Raw genomic sequence first — 14738 nt, 5'->3', positions numbered from 1 at the left:
CAGGATAGATTAAGGATGAAAACCTAATGTGATGTTTGGGCTGCAAGCAAAGCCCTTTTTTTTTTTTTTTGTTTAAGCAGATGAATTTGATTATTTTTAACTCTTAGTAACAAGCTGTAATACTTGGAGAAATTTGCAATTTTCAGTAAACACTAGGGGAAGCTAGGCAACTCATGAATGTATCAAAACACCAAGGAATTATAAGACAGGCAGACTTACTTGAATTCCTGAAAAAGTAATAAAAAAGGCAGTACTATTTGCTAATCATGAGACGATGACTAGATAATAAGGAATCATAGTCCTAAAAAAGAACAGTAATTAGTAGCTTATGTTGAGTTGGTAGGTGTACTGACAAGGGTTTTGTGGAAAGATTTGGTGCCATTGTGTATGCTAACAGCTCAAATAATGGGAAAGTGTACTTAATAAATTATTGAAGCTTCATTTCATGGTTTAAGTTCAGCTAGTAACTACGTACCCTTAATTAATTTAAATTAAATAGTACTCAGGAAAAGGTAATATTGCAGGGCTGTCTACTCAGTAAATGAGTGTAGGGATGTGTTCTACACCCATGACAGTGAACAGTTCCCCAAAGGGGTTTCTAGGTGCAGTTTGGCATGTCCAGCATTCCAGGGACCGTTCCCATGGAGCAGGTTGAACACAGCCATTGCCACCCTGCTCTGGAGCAACCAAGAGGTTTTTACTGGGCCTCTCCAGCCCAGCTGTCCTGAGGAGCCAGCAACACAGCAAAGCACACCAACATTATCAGTACAGAAGCTTTGACAAGGCTGCCCAGGGGAGAGGTGAAATCATGGTTGCTGTTGGAAACTTTTTCAATTTTAGCTGACACTGGTTTTGGACCTTTTCAGTTCCCTACTTTGATTATGTATGTGATTATAGGTTCCTATTCACAGGATATATAAAATTCTAAGACTTTTAAGCTTTAAATTACATCATGCCTTTTATTATTTGCTTTAGCATTTGAAAAAAGAAATTGCATTCACAATTCTCTTTCGATGTCTTTCAGAGCCATAGAGAACATGCTTATTCAAGCATTTTCAAAATCCCTCCTAAACTGAAAATAAAGTATTTTGAAGCCTAAAAGTATGAAGTGACCTATTTTTTCACAATAAATTTTTGTGTGACATGGAAGTGATACATTCTAGTGAGATAACACACTGTATCTGTGTACTGAAGATTTATATAATGTTTGTTTTTATAAGAATATGAGGTAAAGTGCAAGGTAAGAACTTGATAGTTACAGCGTGACAACAGATTGGCACAATGCTGTTTGCTAGGAATTATAATTGTTATTTTTGCAATTGCCTTGCTAAACTTCGCATTTTAAGTACATCTAAGAAAGTGTGCTCTCATATGAGACATCATCACCAACTTTTCTGCACATACCAGGTGAAGCATCTTCTATTTCTCTGACTGTTCCTCTGCTTCCCCTGTCTATTCACATAGACAGGAGTGATATGAAGAAAGAGACTGGATCTACGTTTGCTCCTCCACAGCAATTTGTTTTTGCAGAGACCAGTAAGTAGTGGGCACTCATTGAGGGACCCTGCACATCAGTCTCATCATGAAGGCATTGAGGAAAACAGGCAATTGCAGGGGTTAAGTCACTAACAAGAAGCAGAGTACTGAGAGACAAATGGAAGTCTTGGAAGAGAATCTGATATTGGGAGACAATATAAGTAATTGCAGAAAGACAAACAGGCACCCACAGCCACTCAGAAATATGAGGATAACAGCTGCTTTTAGCTCCTATTTCCTTACTTTATTTTCACAACTGATTTCTTCGGATTGTTTGATTGTTGTGGTTGTGTGTTGTTTTATTTCACACTTGCAACATAATTAATTTCTGGAAGAACTGGGACCCCAGTTTCCTGAGAGTTCACATCTGGTTTGGACCTTGATTTGGAATGCAACTTCTACAGCCTACTGGAAGCACTCATCTACTTGACCATGGGATTTGAATATATGAGAGCATGAACCCAGCTTTCCACGTGGGTTAATGCAGTCAATGCAGCCACAGGAAGAGACTCAGGATGAGCATCTGATACAAGACATTGTCCAAAGAAAGGGCTAGTGAACTGTAATGAGTAAAGTTACACACATTTTGAAATTAATATTGTTTTATGAGCATCTCTCTCTGTTGCTAAACAAACAAACCAAGAATCTTTATTAAATACTTGGCAGAAACTGTATTTGACAATGGTGTCAAAAGGCAATCCTCTATTTGTGGTACCCCGATGCCAAGCCTAGTGCTCACCCGTGCTCTGAGCAATCTGGCTGTGATGCCAGGCAGAGCCTCACTGCCAAGCTGCTCTGAGCAAAATGTCTCACAGCAGCTGGGGAATCCAGACTTGCACATCTGTAATCTTGTTAAGGACTCCACTCAGTGGCAGATGAAAGATGCTGCATCTCTGAAGTGCAGCAGCATGTCAGGGAAGGTGCTTGGGGTCTGCATGCCAGAGCCACTGACCCAAGCTGGCCAGGGATCACCTCACTCCTGTCTGCAGCCAAAGCCTTGTGCCCAGGCTGCCCTGCTTCAAAGAGCAAGAAAGGTGCCAGAGATCCTCCTGTGCTGTCCTTGCACCTGCTCTGCCTCTGAAGACGCTGGGAATGTCCGTGCCTGATCTCACGGGTGTCTCAGAGCTACAGCAAAATCATTCAATCACTATTGAAGAGCAGATAGCCAGCTTTCCTGAACACAGTAAGAGTCATGAGAATATTTCAAAGCATAGAATAAGGAATTCCTTTCTTTCATTACTATCTCTGTCCCTATTTCAGCAATTGTAGGATTTTTCCTAAAGCACTACCAGTGATACAGGACATTTAGGTCATGTTTTCCACAGAGTAATTCACAAAAAAGACTGGCTCTGCCAAATTTCTTTCATTCTTACTCTTTATCAGTAACTGTAATAGTCACACCAGCATGAATGTGGCTTTTCAATTCAGGCATTTTTGCATACAAAAATGTATGTGACCATTTTCACCACTGTTTAGAAGACATTCAGTCCTGCAGTTTCTGGGCATGTACACTTCCTGATGAAGTGCAAATAGTGGGGAGCAGAGTGGGGGACAGCTGGAAGCATCCAAAGACTAAAATACAGAATGAACTTCATAAAGAATATATAAAGAATATGGCTTGAGAATATATAAAGTAAATGGCTTGAGAAATTAAATGAAAAATTGAAGATTCCGAAGTAAGGAAAATCTGACCAGAGAAAATTTATTTTAATGAAAGTAAAAAATACAGACACAGAGCTACCATTGCTCTTCATGGAAAGGAGTGAATTTACATTTTAGTCCTCTGAACTAAATCATAATAGTCTGCCACTAGGCTATTTACAAAAAAGAAGTGTATTGTACTTCAGAGATGTTCCTTTTAAAAGTCATCAGTTGAAAAACTATGAGTCAAGCGGTGTTGGCATGAGAACAAGAGTAAAGTGTCATGCTATGTGGAACAAACTAAATGTGAGAAAAGGCAGGAACCATTTACGAAATTCACTCTGAATGACACTTTAGTTGTTTGAATTATCAAACACCATAGGAATAATTGAGAAAAAAACTCCTTATGAATATTTGGAGTTATAAGAAAATACTAAACTTCTGGAATTGAAATTATTATAGTAGCCAAGGCAGTTTTAGTCAAATTATAAAAGCACACAAGAAGCAATGGAAAATATTTAAAGGAAGAAAATTCATGGACTGTGGTTTTCTTTTGTCATTCTTTAGGTGAATGTAAACAGCTTTTAAGCAAAATTTAAGTATTTCCTTCCTTTTTATCTTGCTTCCTCATTTGTTTAAAATCCCTTCCTGATTTGTGTTACTATTCTAAATTTCTATATCATTGAATTTCACATATTCAGTGAAGTAATTATAATGTAGGCATTTCTTTGTGGCATAATCAATTCTTTTTCATTTGTAATCCAACTAAGAATGGACAGTTTCACTGTTATGTGTGTTAAATGAACCTGCTTGGGCAACTAAACAGTCAGGAGATAAAGGGCCTCTTCTTTTCCAGACTTTTGTTATCTTTGCGACATATGGAGATTGTATATTCCTAATTTCCCATTTCCTGTTAAAATTTTGTGGCAAACAGATTCAGCTCTGAATAGACCCTAAATTTTGTGCACTTTTAAATGTATCATTAAGGCAATGTACGCAGCAAATGGTGCCTTTGACAGAAGCTTACTTTCAAAAGCAGCATGACAAGCATGACCGTCTTGTGTGGTAGCTCCAAAATCAAAAGTACTATTAGTAGGAGAAAAGGTTACTGTTCCTACTGCCCACAATTAAAAAAAAAACAAAAATATTTTCTAAAACATGAGTTGGAGGAGAAATCCTTGTGCAGATGGGAGATATGCAATCAAACCTCATTTTTACTATTTCATTTGCCTTTTGACAGATTATTCACCCCTCTCAACCCCCCTCACTAATTACAGGCCAAGATACCTTTTCTTTTGCCTTTTGTTGTCTCTTTCCAACACCCAGTGAGAGTGAACCCCAAGGGGGACAGATCCAGCAGGTTGAAATATCAGCACCTTTTCTTCAAACGGAACGTGTTCCAGAGGGAATGAACACCAGGGGGTGTTCGTTCTCCAATAAGTTGTTTAAAAACAAATGTCTCCACTTTTCACATGTTTGCAGAGAAAGTGCTTGCTGTAAGCTTTCTCTCAGTGGCTTCTTGGGTTGCAAAACAACCCATGCAGTTCCTCTGTAGCACTCTAGCAAAAACCTCTTCCTTTCCACTGCCCCAGAGGCTTCCCCACAGGTCCACTTTCTGTTCCTCTTAGGAAAACCCTGGGTTCCCTCCTATCCTCCTCACTCTAGCACGATGCTCTGAAGCATCATCCCCACCCTTTGCACACTCACTGCTTTCAGGAAAGAAACCATCTCCTCATCTTTCTAGATGGCTCTGCCCTGTGAAAGACATCAGGAGCCGGGGCAAGGTGGAGAGGCAGCCTGCCTTCATCCCTGATCCCCAGCTGTGGCCTTTCCAAAGAGCACAAGAGCACCCAGGCAAATAGGAACAAACATACAAATATCTTACATGCTACAGCCCTTCCCCATCCACACACACACTCTTTCCTGTGGTCTGAACAGTGCTCCTGAGGCAACAGTTCACTTTAGGTACATCAGATTTTGTTCTTGATTTTCATATGCAAAGTATATTCAACCCTCTATTCCTTCCTCACAACCAGGAGTCCTATCCTGGACTTCTCCCTGCAGCATCTGCATGTCCCATACCTCTGTTTTGCCATGCTCAACCTTGCCTGTCTCTCCTAGGAATGGTCAGCACTTCTGGCTTGATTCAAACTCCTTCATTTCTACTTTGACCTTTCCTTTCACTCTCCTTTGTTTGGACAATTTGCATTTTTGTTTGCCATGCTCTTACCAACCTCAGTCAATGTTTCTCACTGCACAATCCCCTATTCCTCCAAATACTGAATATTATTCTCTTCTATGTCTAGAACCTCTGTGTCAGCATTTGCCTGATCTGGTGGACAACAAAACAACTGCTAGTCCTCCATATATATTCCTGATTATCAACTGTAAAGCAAAACCATGTCAGTTCTAAAAGCAAGCAAGATGGATTTCATCTAGATGTCTAGATCAATAGTCTGGGTAAAAAGCCAACATAATGGTTGCACCGTATGCATTCTCCAGAAATGAGAGCAAACATGTCCTCAGAGGAAGCAGAACCACTAACCACATCCTTAAAACACTAACCAAGTCCTTCAAAAGATTTTATAACAGATAATGAACAGCTGTGCACAGCAAAACCTTGTGCCCAGAAAACTGGATATGTCAGATAAGGATGCAGCTGAGAAGAGACCAGCTCTTCCTCTGTCCGGATGCAGTGACATCAGGACAACGTTGTGCTTATGGAGCAGTTTGCACCTCTCCTACTGACCCCGGAAAGCCTGGCTCTTGTCCATTGGAAGCTGGCCTGAAGGCACTAGCTCATTTCACAACTATCTATCTATTCTCTTCGTATTTATAGAACTTCCTTACTCTTCACTTCCTTTTTCAGTCCCCTAGTTTCAAATGACAAAAGTAAAGGCTTGTAATTCAACAGTTTCTTTTGAGGCTCATGTTTAGCCAAGGGCCTGAATCTAACAGGTACTGATACTGATATTAGAAATTTTCTCTGTAAACTGATATTCTTTTGGAAGAGCAGGATGTTCCATTCTTTGTATATCTGCCTGCCATGGCTCTGTTACTGTCTGACCTTAGAGAAAGTTCCAGTGATGACTTTTTCTACAGCTTTTCCTTCCTTAAAGGCAGTTACTTCTTCTTACACTATAATAAGTGCAAGTAGAGAATCGATTGCTTTTTCATCCATGTTATAGGCTACGGATATCATGAAAATTGTGAGAAAAAGCAGGACATTGTCTCTAAAATAACACCCTAATATAGAGAAAGCAAGGGCAAGCAACTGAGAACGTAGGTGTCAACATCCTTTCTATGTGGAGAGACATTTTGCAAATGCTATTTTGTTGCACATAAGACAAAATCCAGAATCTATGTGGAAGCAGGACAAGCTGACAAATTGTGATTCCCACATTTTCTGTTTGCAACAGTGCAACAGTGAAGGTTCCTAGGCCTGGTAGAAAGATTGCTTTTACCACCAAATTGTGTCCAAACATTTGATATCTCTTTCCTGCCTTCACACAAGTAGTCTTTAAACTAGGTACTGGACCTGTCTTATCTGATGAGCATTCTTGGAGTTGGCCTATTAACTAGGATTTGGTATCAAATAGTGGCAAGGACGGCTTTCCTTCAGAAATCTAGCTGCAGGAGACTAATTTGGAATGAAAAAATCTACAAGTAACCATTAATTTTGAGAAGAAAATCCATCATGTGAGGATGTATGGAAACCCAAAGTTTCTTGTAAATTCCTGCTTCGTTGGTAGGGAAGAAATGCAGATCATAAACTGCGTTTCTTAAAACAAGTTGTTCTGTTGTTTGGGTTTTTCTCTAACAAACTATTATGAATAGAGTGAAGCGCTTACAAGCAAATAATTATGTACACAGCACATTCACTTCTTCACTCACAAAGTTCACTCACAGGCAATCACCAATATTGATAGGAGCAATATTCTGAAATTAATCCCAGCTGTACATTCAGTTTCAAAGAGCTATACTGGCACTCCAGGGAATTCTGGAGGTGTCTGGGAAGTTCCTCAGAGGGTCTTACACTTCACCACCAGGATCAGCCACTGCTGTCTCCAGTGCGGTCCAAGATGCAGAAACCTCTCTCTCCTGATATTCTTGGGCACTGGAAACCCTGTACAGACCTGGTGAATTCTGGATTCAGTTCTCACAAATGCAACAAGACTGCTAAGGCTTATCAGTCCTTGGAAACTTTCAATAATTAACTCTAATTAGGCATACTTCCTGGGTTTGGCCTATAGTTTTCTGGTAGGCACTTCTTTCTCCAAAATTATGCATCCTGTGGAACAAATTCAGACAAGCCAGATGGAAGGGGTCCTTTATGAAAGGTGTTAGAAGAGTGGATTAAATCTTTTTAATCTGCTCAGTGCAGTGAGGATCTCAGCTGAAATACCTTATCTACTGGGGCAGTGCACTGTCAGAAGAACCTACACACCACAGCACAGGGTCTAGGAGGGAACAGCAGAAGGGATCAGAGGTCTTGAAGATGTAGCCAGTGAAATGTAAAAGGAAGAGCTAGCATTGCTATCAGCAAATACTGAGAGGACATATGAAAGAGATATCAATATGTAAAATCTGTCTCAGAAACCCCTGGAGCAGAACAGCACAAAAGTTGTCTTAAATTAAAAGACTTTCATTAGACAATTATTAGGATAAACCTTCAAATTTTATAAATAAAGAAGCAATGAGACACATTTTCACAGGTTGGTAAAGACCATTTTAGAACATGCTAGACTAGGAAAAATGGATGCTCATTTGTGTATAAAAGACTGAGAGCTCTACCCCTCCTTCCTCTTTTTGCTGTTATGATAAGCTCTGTTTAAGAAGAGACACACACTTTATTTAGAATCAGCCTTTTAATTCCTGTTTAGTGAACCAACGCAGAATAAAAACTTATTTACATGTATTTCATACACACACAAAATATTTTAACTTAAACACAATTAAAACCTGTCAAAAGATTAAGATATCAAAAAGTTTCAAATTAAATAAGGACATCCACTACACTAATAGCTTTGAGCCATTTGGTTGTTTGCATTTGGCATAAAAGACACTTGGAAAGTGAAGATGAAAAACACGAATGAAGATGAAAAATGTGAGTCTATTTTAGGGTTTATGAAGACTGAGAATACACCAGTAGACCAGCATGAGATGTAATGCCATCAGCTCCATCATGATGGAAGCCTAGAATGACTCTCAAAGGTTTAAAATAGACTTGGACAGGGAGAATTTGGTTAGAAATTAGAAAAGACATTCTAAAGGTAAGTTTCATTAGGCTTTGAAAAAATGGCCTCGAAGTTTAAGAATTCTACACTGGCATTGGAGATATCAAGAATACATTTTATGTAAATGTTCAGCTGTGAATTAAGTGTAATTCCCCTTTCCTTCCCACCCTTTTGCAGCATCCTTTGAAATCCCTATTTCACTGTTTAAAAGATAAACCACTACTATTCACAATACATTCCCACCTCTCATCATAGTTGATTTTTCAGCATATGTTACAGAACTATAGCAGAAGTACAATTTACACTTTGCTTTCCATCAGTCATAAAAAGAGGAGCAACTTATGTTAATTCTGGTATTATGGCTAACACAAAGAGTTTCTGTGGTACCTCAGTAGAAAAAGAAGATGTGGACCAGCAGCACTGGAGCAGGTTGCCTGACCAAGGCTGGGACCTGGCCTTGCTTCAGGGAAGGATCTGCAGCAGGGAGCTGCAGGTGAGCTTGGACCTCCTGTCCAGCCTGTGCAATTCTGCCAGTCTGTGCTGGAGATCAACAGGACATTTTCAGGATACCTACAGGTCTGGATATACTTTTTGGAACATGCTAAGGACCATATTCCCACAACTGAATATGGTGAACACAGTTCTTGTGCCTAAAGATAATGCTGGATGTGCGCAGAGACTGGAGCTGCCTTGAGTGTTGGCTGACACAACATAGCTCCAGGTCCATGTGAAAGCTCAACAACCCTCCAGGTACTAAAGTTTGTGAGCAGATCTCTTCATCTGCCTTGCAATTTTGCTTGTTCCTGCTAGTAGAGAAAGCAAGAAGCACTCCATGCAAAATTAAGTTGAATTTCCGTTGGAGAAAATTGCTTTCCTTAAGAATTCTCATATGCCAACATTTCAATTGTTTTCAAAATCAGGCCCAAGATTACCCAGCCTATTAAATTGTTTCCTGTTCATTTTCTTCAATATTGGTCACAAGACAATTTGATTCATGAGTTCCAAGGTCACCACGGTATATGGCATTGTCAAATCCCGCTGTGAACATTTGTCGATCACGTCTTCTTTTATAGAAACAATACAGTGTGAGGCCAGTGCCAGCTAGCAGAAAGAATGTCAGCATAAAAATCATCCCACCTAAACCACCTGATGATGAAGCAGCAGCTTTGTTTATTGATGCTGTGGAAGACAAAACAGAAACAATTGCTACAAATGCCCAGAGACTGCTGTTGCATAAAACAAATGTCTCCCTAAATAAGCAACTGAGTAAAAAAAAAAGTACTGAACAATCATAATTACAGTTAAAATTGATGCATGTGCCACATAAATATACTAAATTTGACTTAATCTGTTCTAAGGAACATTATATTGTACTACATACACAACTTATAAGGAAAAGGAAGACATCCAGTTTGAGAGAAGTTTTGAACAGACTTAAAATATGACAGTTAAATGGGTATTTAAATGAAAGCTTCTGGAGGAAACTCCATTTGTAAATAATGAATGCCTATAAACCTATTGAAATTTCTGTTTATTGGGCTCAAAAGAAACCAACTTACCATTGTTGACAGGTGAATCATGGGTTGGCTCAACTTCAGCAACTTCAAAATTTAAAAATATGTATATTATACAGTTTGAAAGCAACAGTTCAATGAAATAAATACCGCATGCATAATTTTTACTTTGTGTCCATAACAATTTTTAAATAATCATAGAATCATAGAATGGTTTGGGTTGGAAAAAGCTGTAAAGATCATCCAGTTCCAACCCCCCTGCCCTGGATAGGGACATCTTACAGACACCAAATTTCTCACAAGCCCCTGTCCAGCCTGGCCTTGAACATTTCCTCGGCTGGGTAGCCATAACTTCTCTGGACCTGTTCCAGTTGCTCACTACCTTCACAGTAAAGAATTTCTTCATAATATATAATTTAAACCTACTCATTTTTACTTTAAAGTCCCTTATCTTGTCACTTGTCATGCCCTTAGAAGAAGTCCTTCTCCAGCTGTCTTGTGGGCCCCCATTAGGAACTGGAAGGACTGGAAGGACTCCCAGGACTCTTCTCTGCTCCAGAATAAACAATCCCAGCTCTCCCAGCCTGTCTCATATGGCAAGTGCTCCAGCCCTCAGACCATCCTCAAAGTCCTTCTCTGAACCAAGCTATTTTAAAAGTAGGTTATTTCAAATGGTTTGAAGATAACCCACTTGAGTTTTTCTTGTGCTGGGGGCCCTAGAATTGAACAATGTGTGTACACATGAAAAATATATGAAAATATGTTTTGACAAATTATGCAGAATCCATGAAATATACTCTCTAGAAACACTTGTAAAAAAAGAAAACCCCAAGACTAACTGTCATCTCACTATTCATTGCTTTGAACACTTTTTATGTAAGGTAGATTATGTTCAAAGTTTTTACTCTTCCACAGTGTAAAGCTTAACATTTCACACTAAAGAATTCCATTTTTTTTTGCACTTGCAAAAATGAAAAGCACAGCTGTACTCAGCATTTTAGCTGTATTTCTAGGCAGATTCCTTTTCTCCCTCCATTGCTTGTGGAGTATGATTCAGTTAATGCTCGCAGGACTGACTGGTTTGGCTCTAAAATGTTCACAGATGACTCCATTGCCAACCTGCCAACACGTGAAGATCCACAGGCAGAAGTGGTTCTCTGTATATCAATTACATTTGTGTGGTGGATCTGTTTGCAGGGGCAAGTGTGACCTGTTTCAAACTGTCTCCCAGCTGATGTGTGCAAACACAGCTGGGTCTGTGCACATGCAGTGACCACTGACAGATGCACGTGTGCAGATTTACTTCCTTCATGTTTTCTGCAGCACTGCTGTGCACAAAAGCAGGACTTGCCCCAGCCTGTGACACTCAGATTTTACATTTGATGTGGTCATCCAAAACACCACAGGGCCACAAGTAACCATTACAAATGAAGCAGACAGTGCTGTTTGGTTGTCCTGGCATGTCTCACGCTGCCTCTGTCAGCAGAGAAATGAACTGGACCCCACTGCCCTTCCTCGCTTTTTGCTTCCCTGTTGCTCATCCAGCAGATCCCAGCATATTTGACCATGGAGGTACTGTCCCCATCAGCAGCACCTACCTTCCCTCTGCAGGACTTCAGTGACTTTGTACTGCTTCCCCTCAGCTCACCTCTTGGAGAGGATCTGCCTTTCCTCTCAGCACTCTCTAATCATCTGGTCATCATCTACTGCTCCTTGCACTCTAACCATAATATCCATGAGTGTTCTCTGCACTCTCAACAGAAGATATGTTCTTCCCTACCTCGGGGTCCAGTAAATGCTCAGAAATCAGTGCTTTTAAACTGAGGGAACAGTGACTAAGATTATTATCCAACATTATTTCTCACCATTTTTAACAGAAATTACTCTTGGCTCTGATTCAGGTGCACATGCATCAGCACCAATGCACAAAGTGTACCCAGTGCCTAAAAGGTTTGGCCTGATGTGTGTTAACAGCTACTTTTAAAATAATCCAATGTACAGAAATTCAGAACTTACTTTTGGGGATTTTGCAAATAAAATTCTGGTCAACAGAGCAGTAATAGGTCCTCCAAGTTCCACTTGAGACATCCATGTCAACACAGTGTTCATCAAAAAGTACTGTAGGCTCTCCTTTCTCCCAGTTAACATATTCCACCGCACTTCTGTCCATCCATATCCATTCTCCTAAAATCAAATGTATTACCTAGTGAGTGAATGGAGAATAACTTCTAGTCTACTGGTGACAATGATAGATCAGATCAGATCAAATCTCAGGGATTTTTTAGTTGCATTAATTGGTATCACAGAACACCTATTTCTAACTCTGAAGCACTTATTTCTCAATCTTTTAACAGCCAGAGCTTTTCAGGTGGGAGTGTACCAAATGCAAATGTTCACAAAGTTAGCTTCATTAGTGTTCACTGCTGGCAGTGATGTAAGGAAAGCTTGTCCAGCTGCCCTGGGACCTTTAGCTGAAGCCTGCACCCAGGACTGTGCCTGGGGGCCTTAAGAAAAGCAGAGCACCTGTACAAGCCAGTATCAGCAGTACAGGCATACAGAATGCTCAGATTTTCCTTATGTGTGTATTCAAGATCAGCTAATAACTACTTTATTAGAGCCGGATTATTAATTATCTTTGCAAATTGAATTAGCTCTCTCTTTAATCATCTGATCTGCTGACTGTCAAGCATCTCCTATCAGGTAGGAATAACAGCCATCTTCTCTCCCTCACCCTCTGGGTGAGAGACACAGACTTGAGCAGAAGTTGAAGCCCAGTCTAGACTCACTCTGGAGGTTTACCCTCAAAGTCTGCCAAGAAAAACCTTATTCAGAATTATGATGATATAGAACACAGCATCAAACTTGCAATTACAGCAGTTAAAAAAATTTTAAAAAAAAACCAAAACAACACTAAATATATTTGGACTGAAATGAAGGGTTTCATCAAAAATTTATGGAAAAAAACACTGAAATTTAGATTAATAATTTTTTCTAGGCAGCTCATATGAGATGCAATGCCCTGCATTGTCTAGAAATAAATTTTAATTTAATTTAACTCTGCATTTATTGACAATACAACATTTTGCTTAAAATACTACAGCGGTTAAATGTCAAGTAATTTGAGTTAAAAACGGCAATAATATTTTTAGTCAACTACTGCACTGCTAATCTAAAATCTTTTACAAAGATACAGAAAGTGTAGACCCCTTGGTGGTTTATGTTTTACATAATAGCTTTTAGCAGAAAAGCTACTAAATATTTATTAGTTATTTTTCCCTGATTATTCAATAAATATTTAGCATATTGGTACTATTATTTAGTATGTTAGTAGTCCTTAGTATTCACTCTGTTTATTCAGAATCTATTTTCATCTCAGTATGCATTGTGAAATAAATACCATCAATATTTTTGAACAATCCTATCCAAAACTTTCTGAAGTCACTTGCAAGTGGAGACAAGTAGAGTAGGAGAAAATTCATTTCAGCCGAATCTTCTATGGAAACCAGTGAGGCACCTAAAAATATCAATTAAATATTACATATAATTTAAGCAAGATTTTTAATTTTAAAGTAATTCTGTCAGTAAAAAATAATTACATGCTTCATGACCAACATTGCCATATAGTCAAAATGCTTGATAATAAATTTAAATTAGGTGTAACTTATAACTGATACACACATACTCACATTGCATATTGTCATTTGATTCTGGATTAAAAAGCCAAACACACAAACAACCTGTAAAATATCCTAATAAAAAAGGGCACTTACCCATTTGAATGCACATCATGGAAGCGTCTGGCCAGCTTTCCTCAGAGGTGGTGTGAACGTAGTAGCAGTGCCCACGGAAGGGAATCCAGGACCTACCACGCTTGGGTTCAGGGCACCTCCCAGGAAGCTGTGGTGGTTCACTAGGGATTAACTCTATTGAGAACACAAACAGGTTTCACTGGAATTTCAAAATCCAGGTGAAATATGTACTCCTGCACCACACATCAGCCCTACAAATATGACATTTATTTCAAGAAAAGGAATACGGGGTAGACTGAATTAATTATATGGTGTTGAATTAAGCTTGACAAACTAGAAATGAACTATTCTGGTTGGAGCTGGTTCTCCAGTCTGCTAAAGGAGGTTTATACCACTCTAACTGCAATTGTCTTCAACAAGGCAATTTTTACCTAAAACCTCTGAAACAGGATGAGGGATGAGTCAGTATAGATAAGTGATCTTGACACCACAAGTCTGTGGCTTGTGTCTAGCCATTTTCTAGAAAAGTCAGCCAGAGAAGTTTTCTGTTCCTGCTTTTGTACATCATACTCCCTAATCAACGTAAAAGCAGAATTTATAGCCTTTTTATAATTATAATAGTATTATAATCATCTGACTAAAGCAAAAACAGAGCTTAAATTAGTATAAAATTTGCTGTGAACTATGGTGCAGAAATGATGAATTTCTTATATAATTTGAAACATGTTTGAAAATTGCATGCAATATTTGAGCACTAAAGTATTTGAGCAGATGCAAAAAACAAATTAATTGTTTGGCTCCTACACTGACAGAAGTTTCTTAACTCACAATATTTCAAAAGATACTTTTAAATGTGATTAATATATTTATAACTAGGCTAAAGTTGATTGATTCTATAGTTCTTGACAAACAAGGATGCAGAAAACCACTATGGCATGTGGCATGAAATATTGCAGCTGTCTTTATGATGTGCATGTGTTGACTGGCCTGTGAAATGAAATGTCTGGAAATCACACAAGACAGACTGGATCTGAGAGTTATTCCTTAAAAAAAGTAAGAGT

The 14738-nt window shown here is 39.0% G+C and overlaps 1 protein-coding gene across 1 annotated transcript in view; it reads right to left on the bottom strand.

Annotated features, from left to right (window-relative positions):
• Nucleotides 1-8026: 8026 nt before the first annotated feature.
• Nucleotides 8027-14738, bottom strand: part of LOC134558888 (macrophage mannose receptor 1-like) — a 32050-nt gene continuing 25338 nt past the window's right edge. Inside the window, exons 26-30 of the mRNA XM_063413184.1 lie at nucleotides 13699-13851; nucleotides 13326-13442; nucleotides 11945-12112; nucleotides 9974-10015; nucleotides 8027-9593 (exon numbers count right to left, since the gene is read on the bottom strand). Of these exons, the coding sequence (XP_063269254.1) occupies nucleotides 9355-9593; nucleotides 9974-10015; nucleotides 11945-12112; nucleotides 13326-13442; nucleotides 13699-13851 (719 nt within the window). The 3' untranslated portion in view covers nucleotides 8027-9354. The remainder of the gene's footprint in view (nucleotides 9594-9973; nucleotides 10016-11944; nucleotides 12113-13325; nucleotides 13443-13698; nucleotides 13852-14738) is intronic.

Source organism: Prinia subflava, chromosome 1 (assembly GCF_021018805.1).
Source record: "Prinia subflava isolate CZ2003 ecotype Zambia chromosome 1, Cam_Psub_1.2, whole genome shotgun sequence".
Taxonomy (NCBI): Eukaryota; Metazoa; Chordata; class Aves; order Passeriformes; family Cisticolidae; genus Prinia; species Prinia subflava.
Note: the sequence above shows the minus strand (reverse complement) of the source record. Positions and strands in the feature narration are given on the sequence as shown.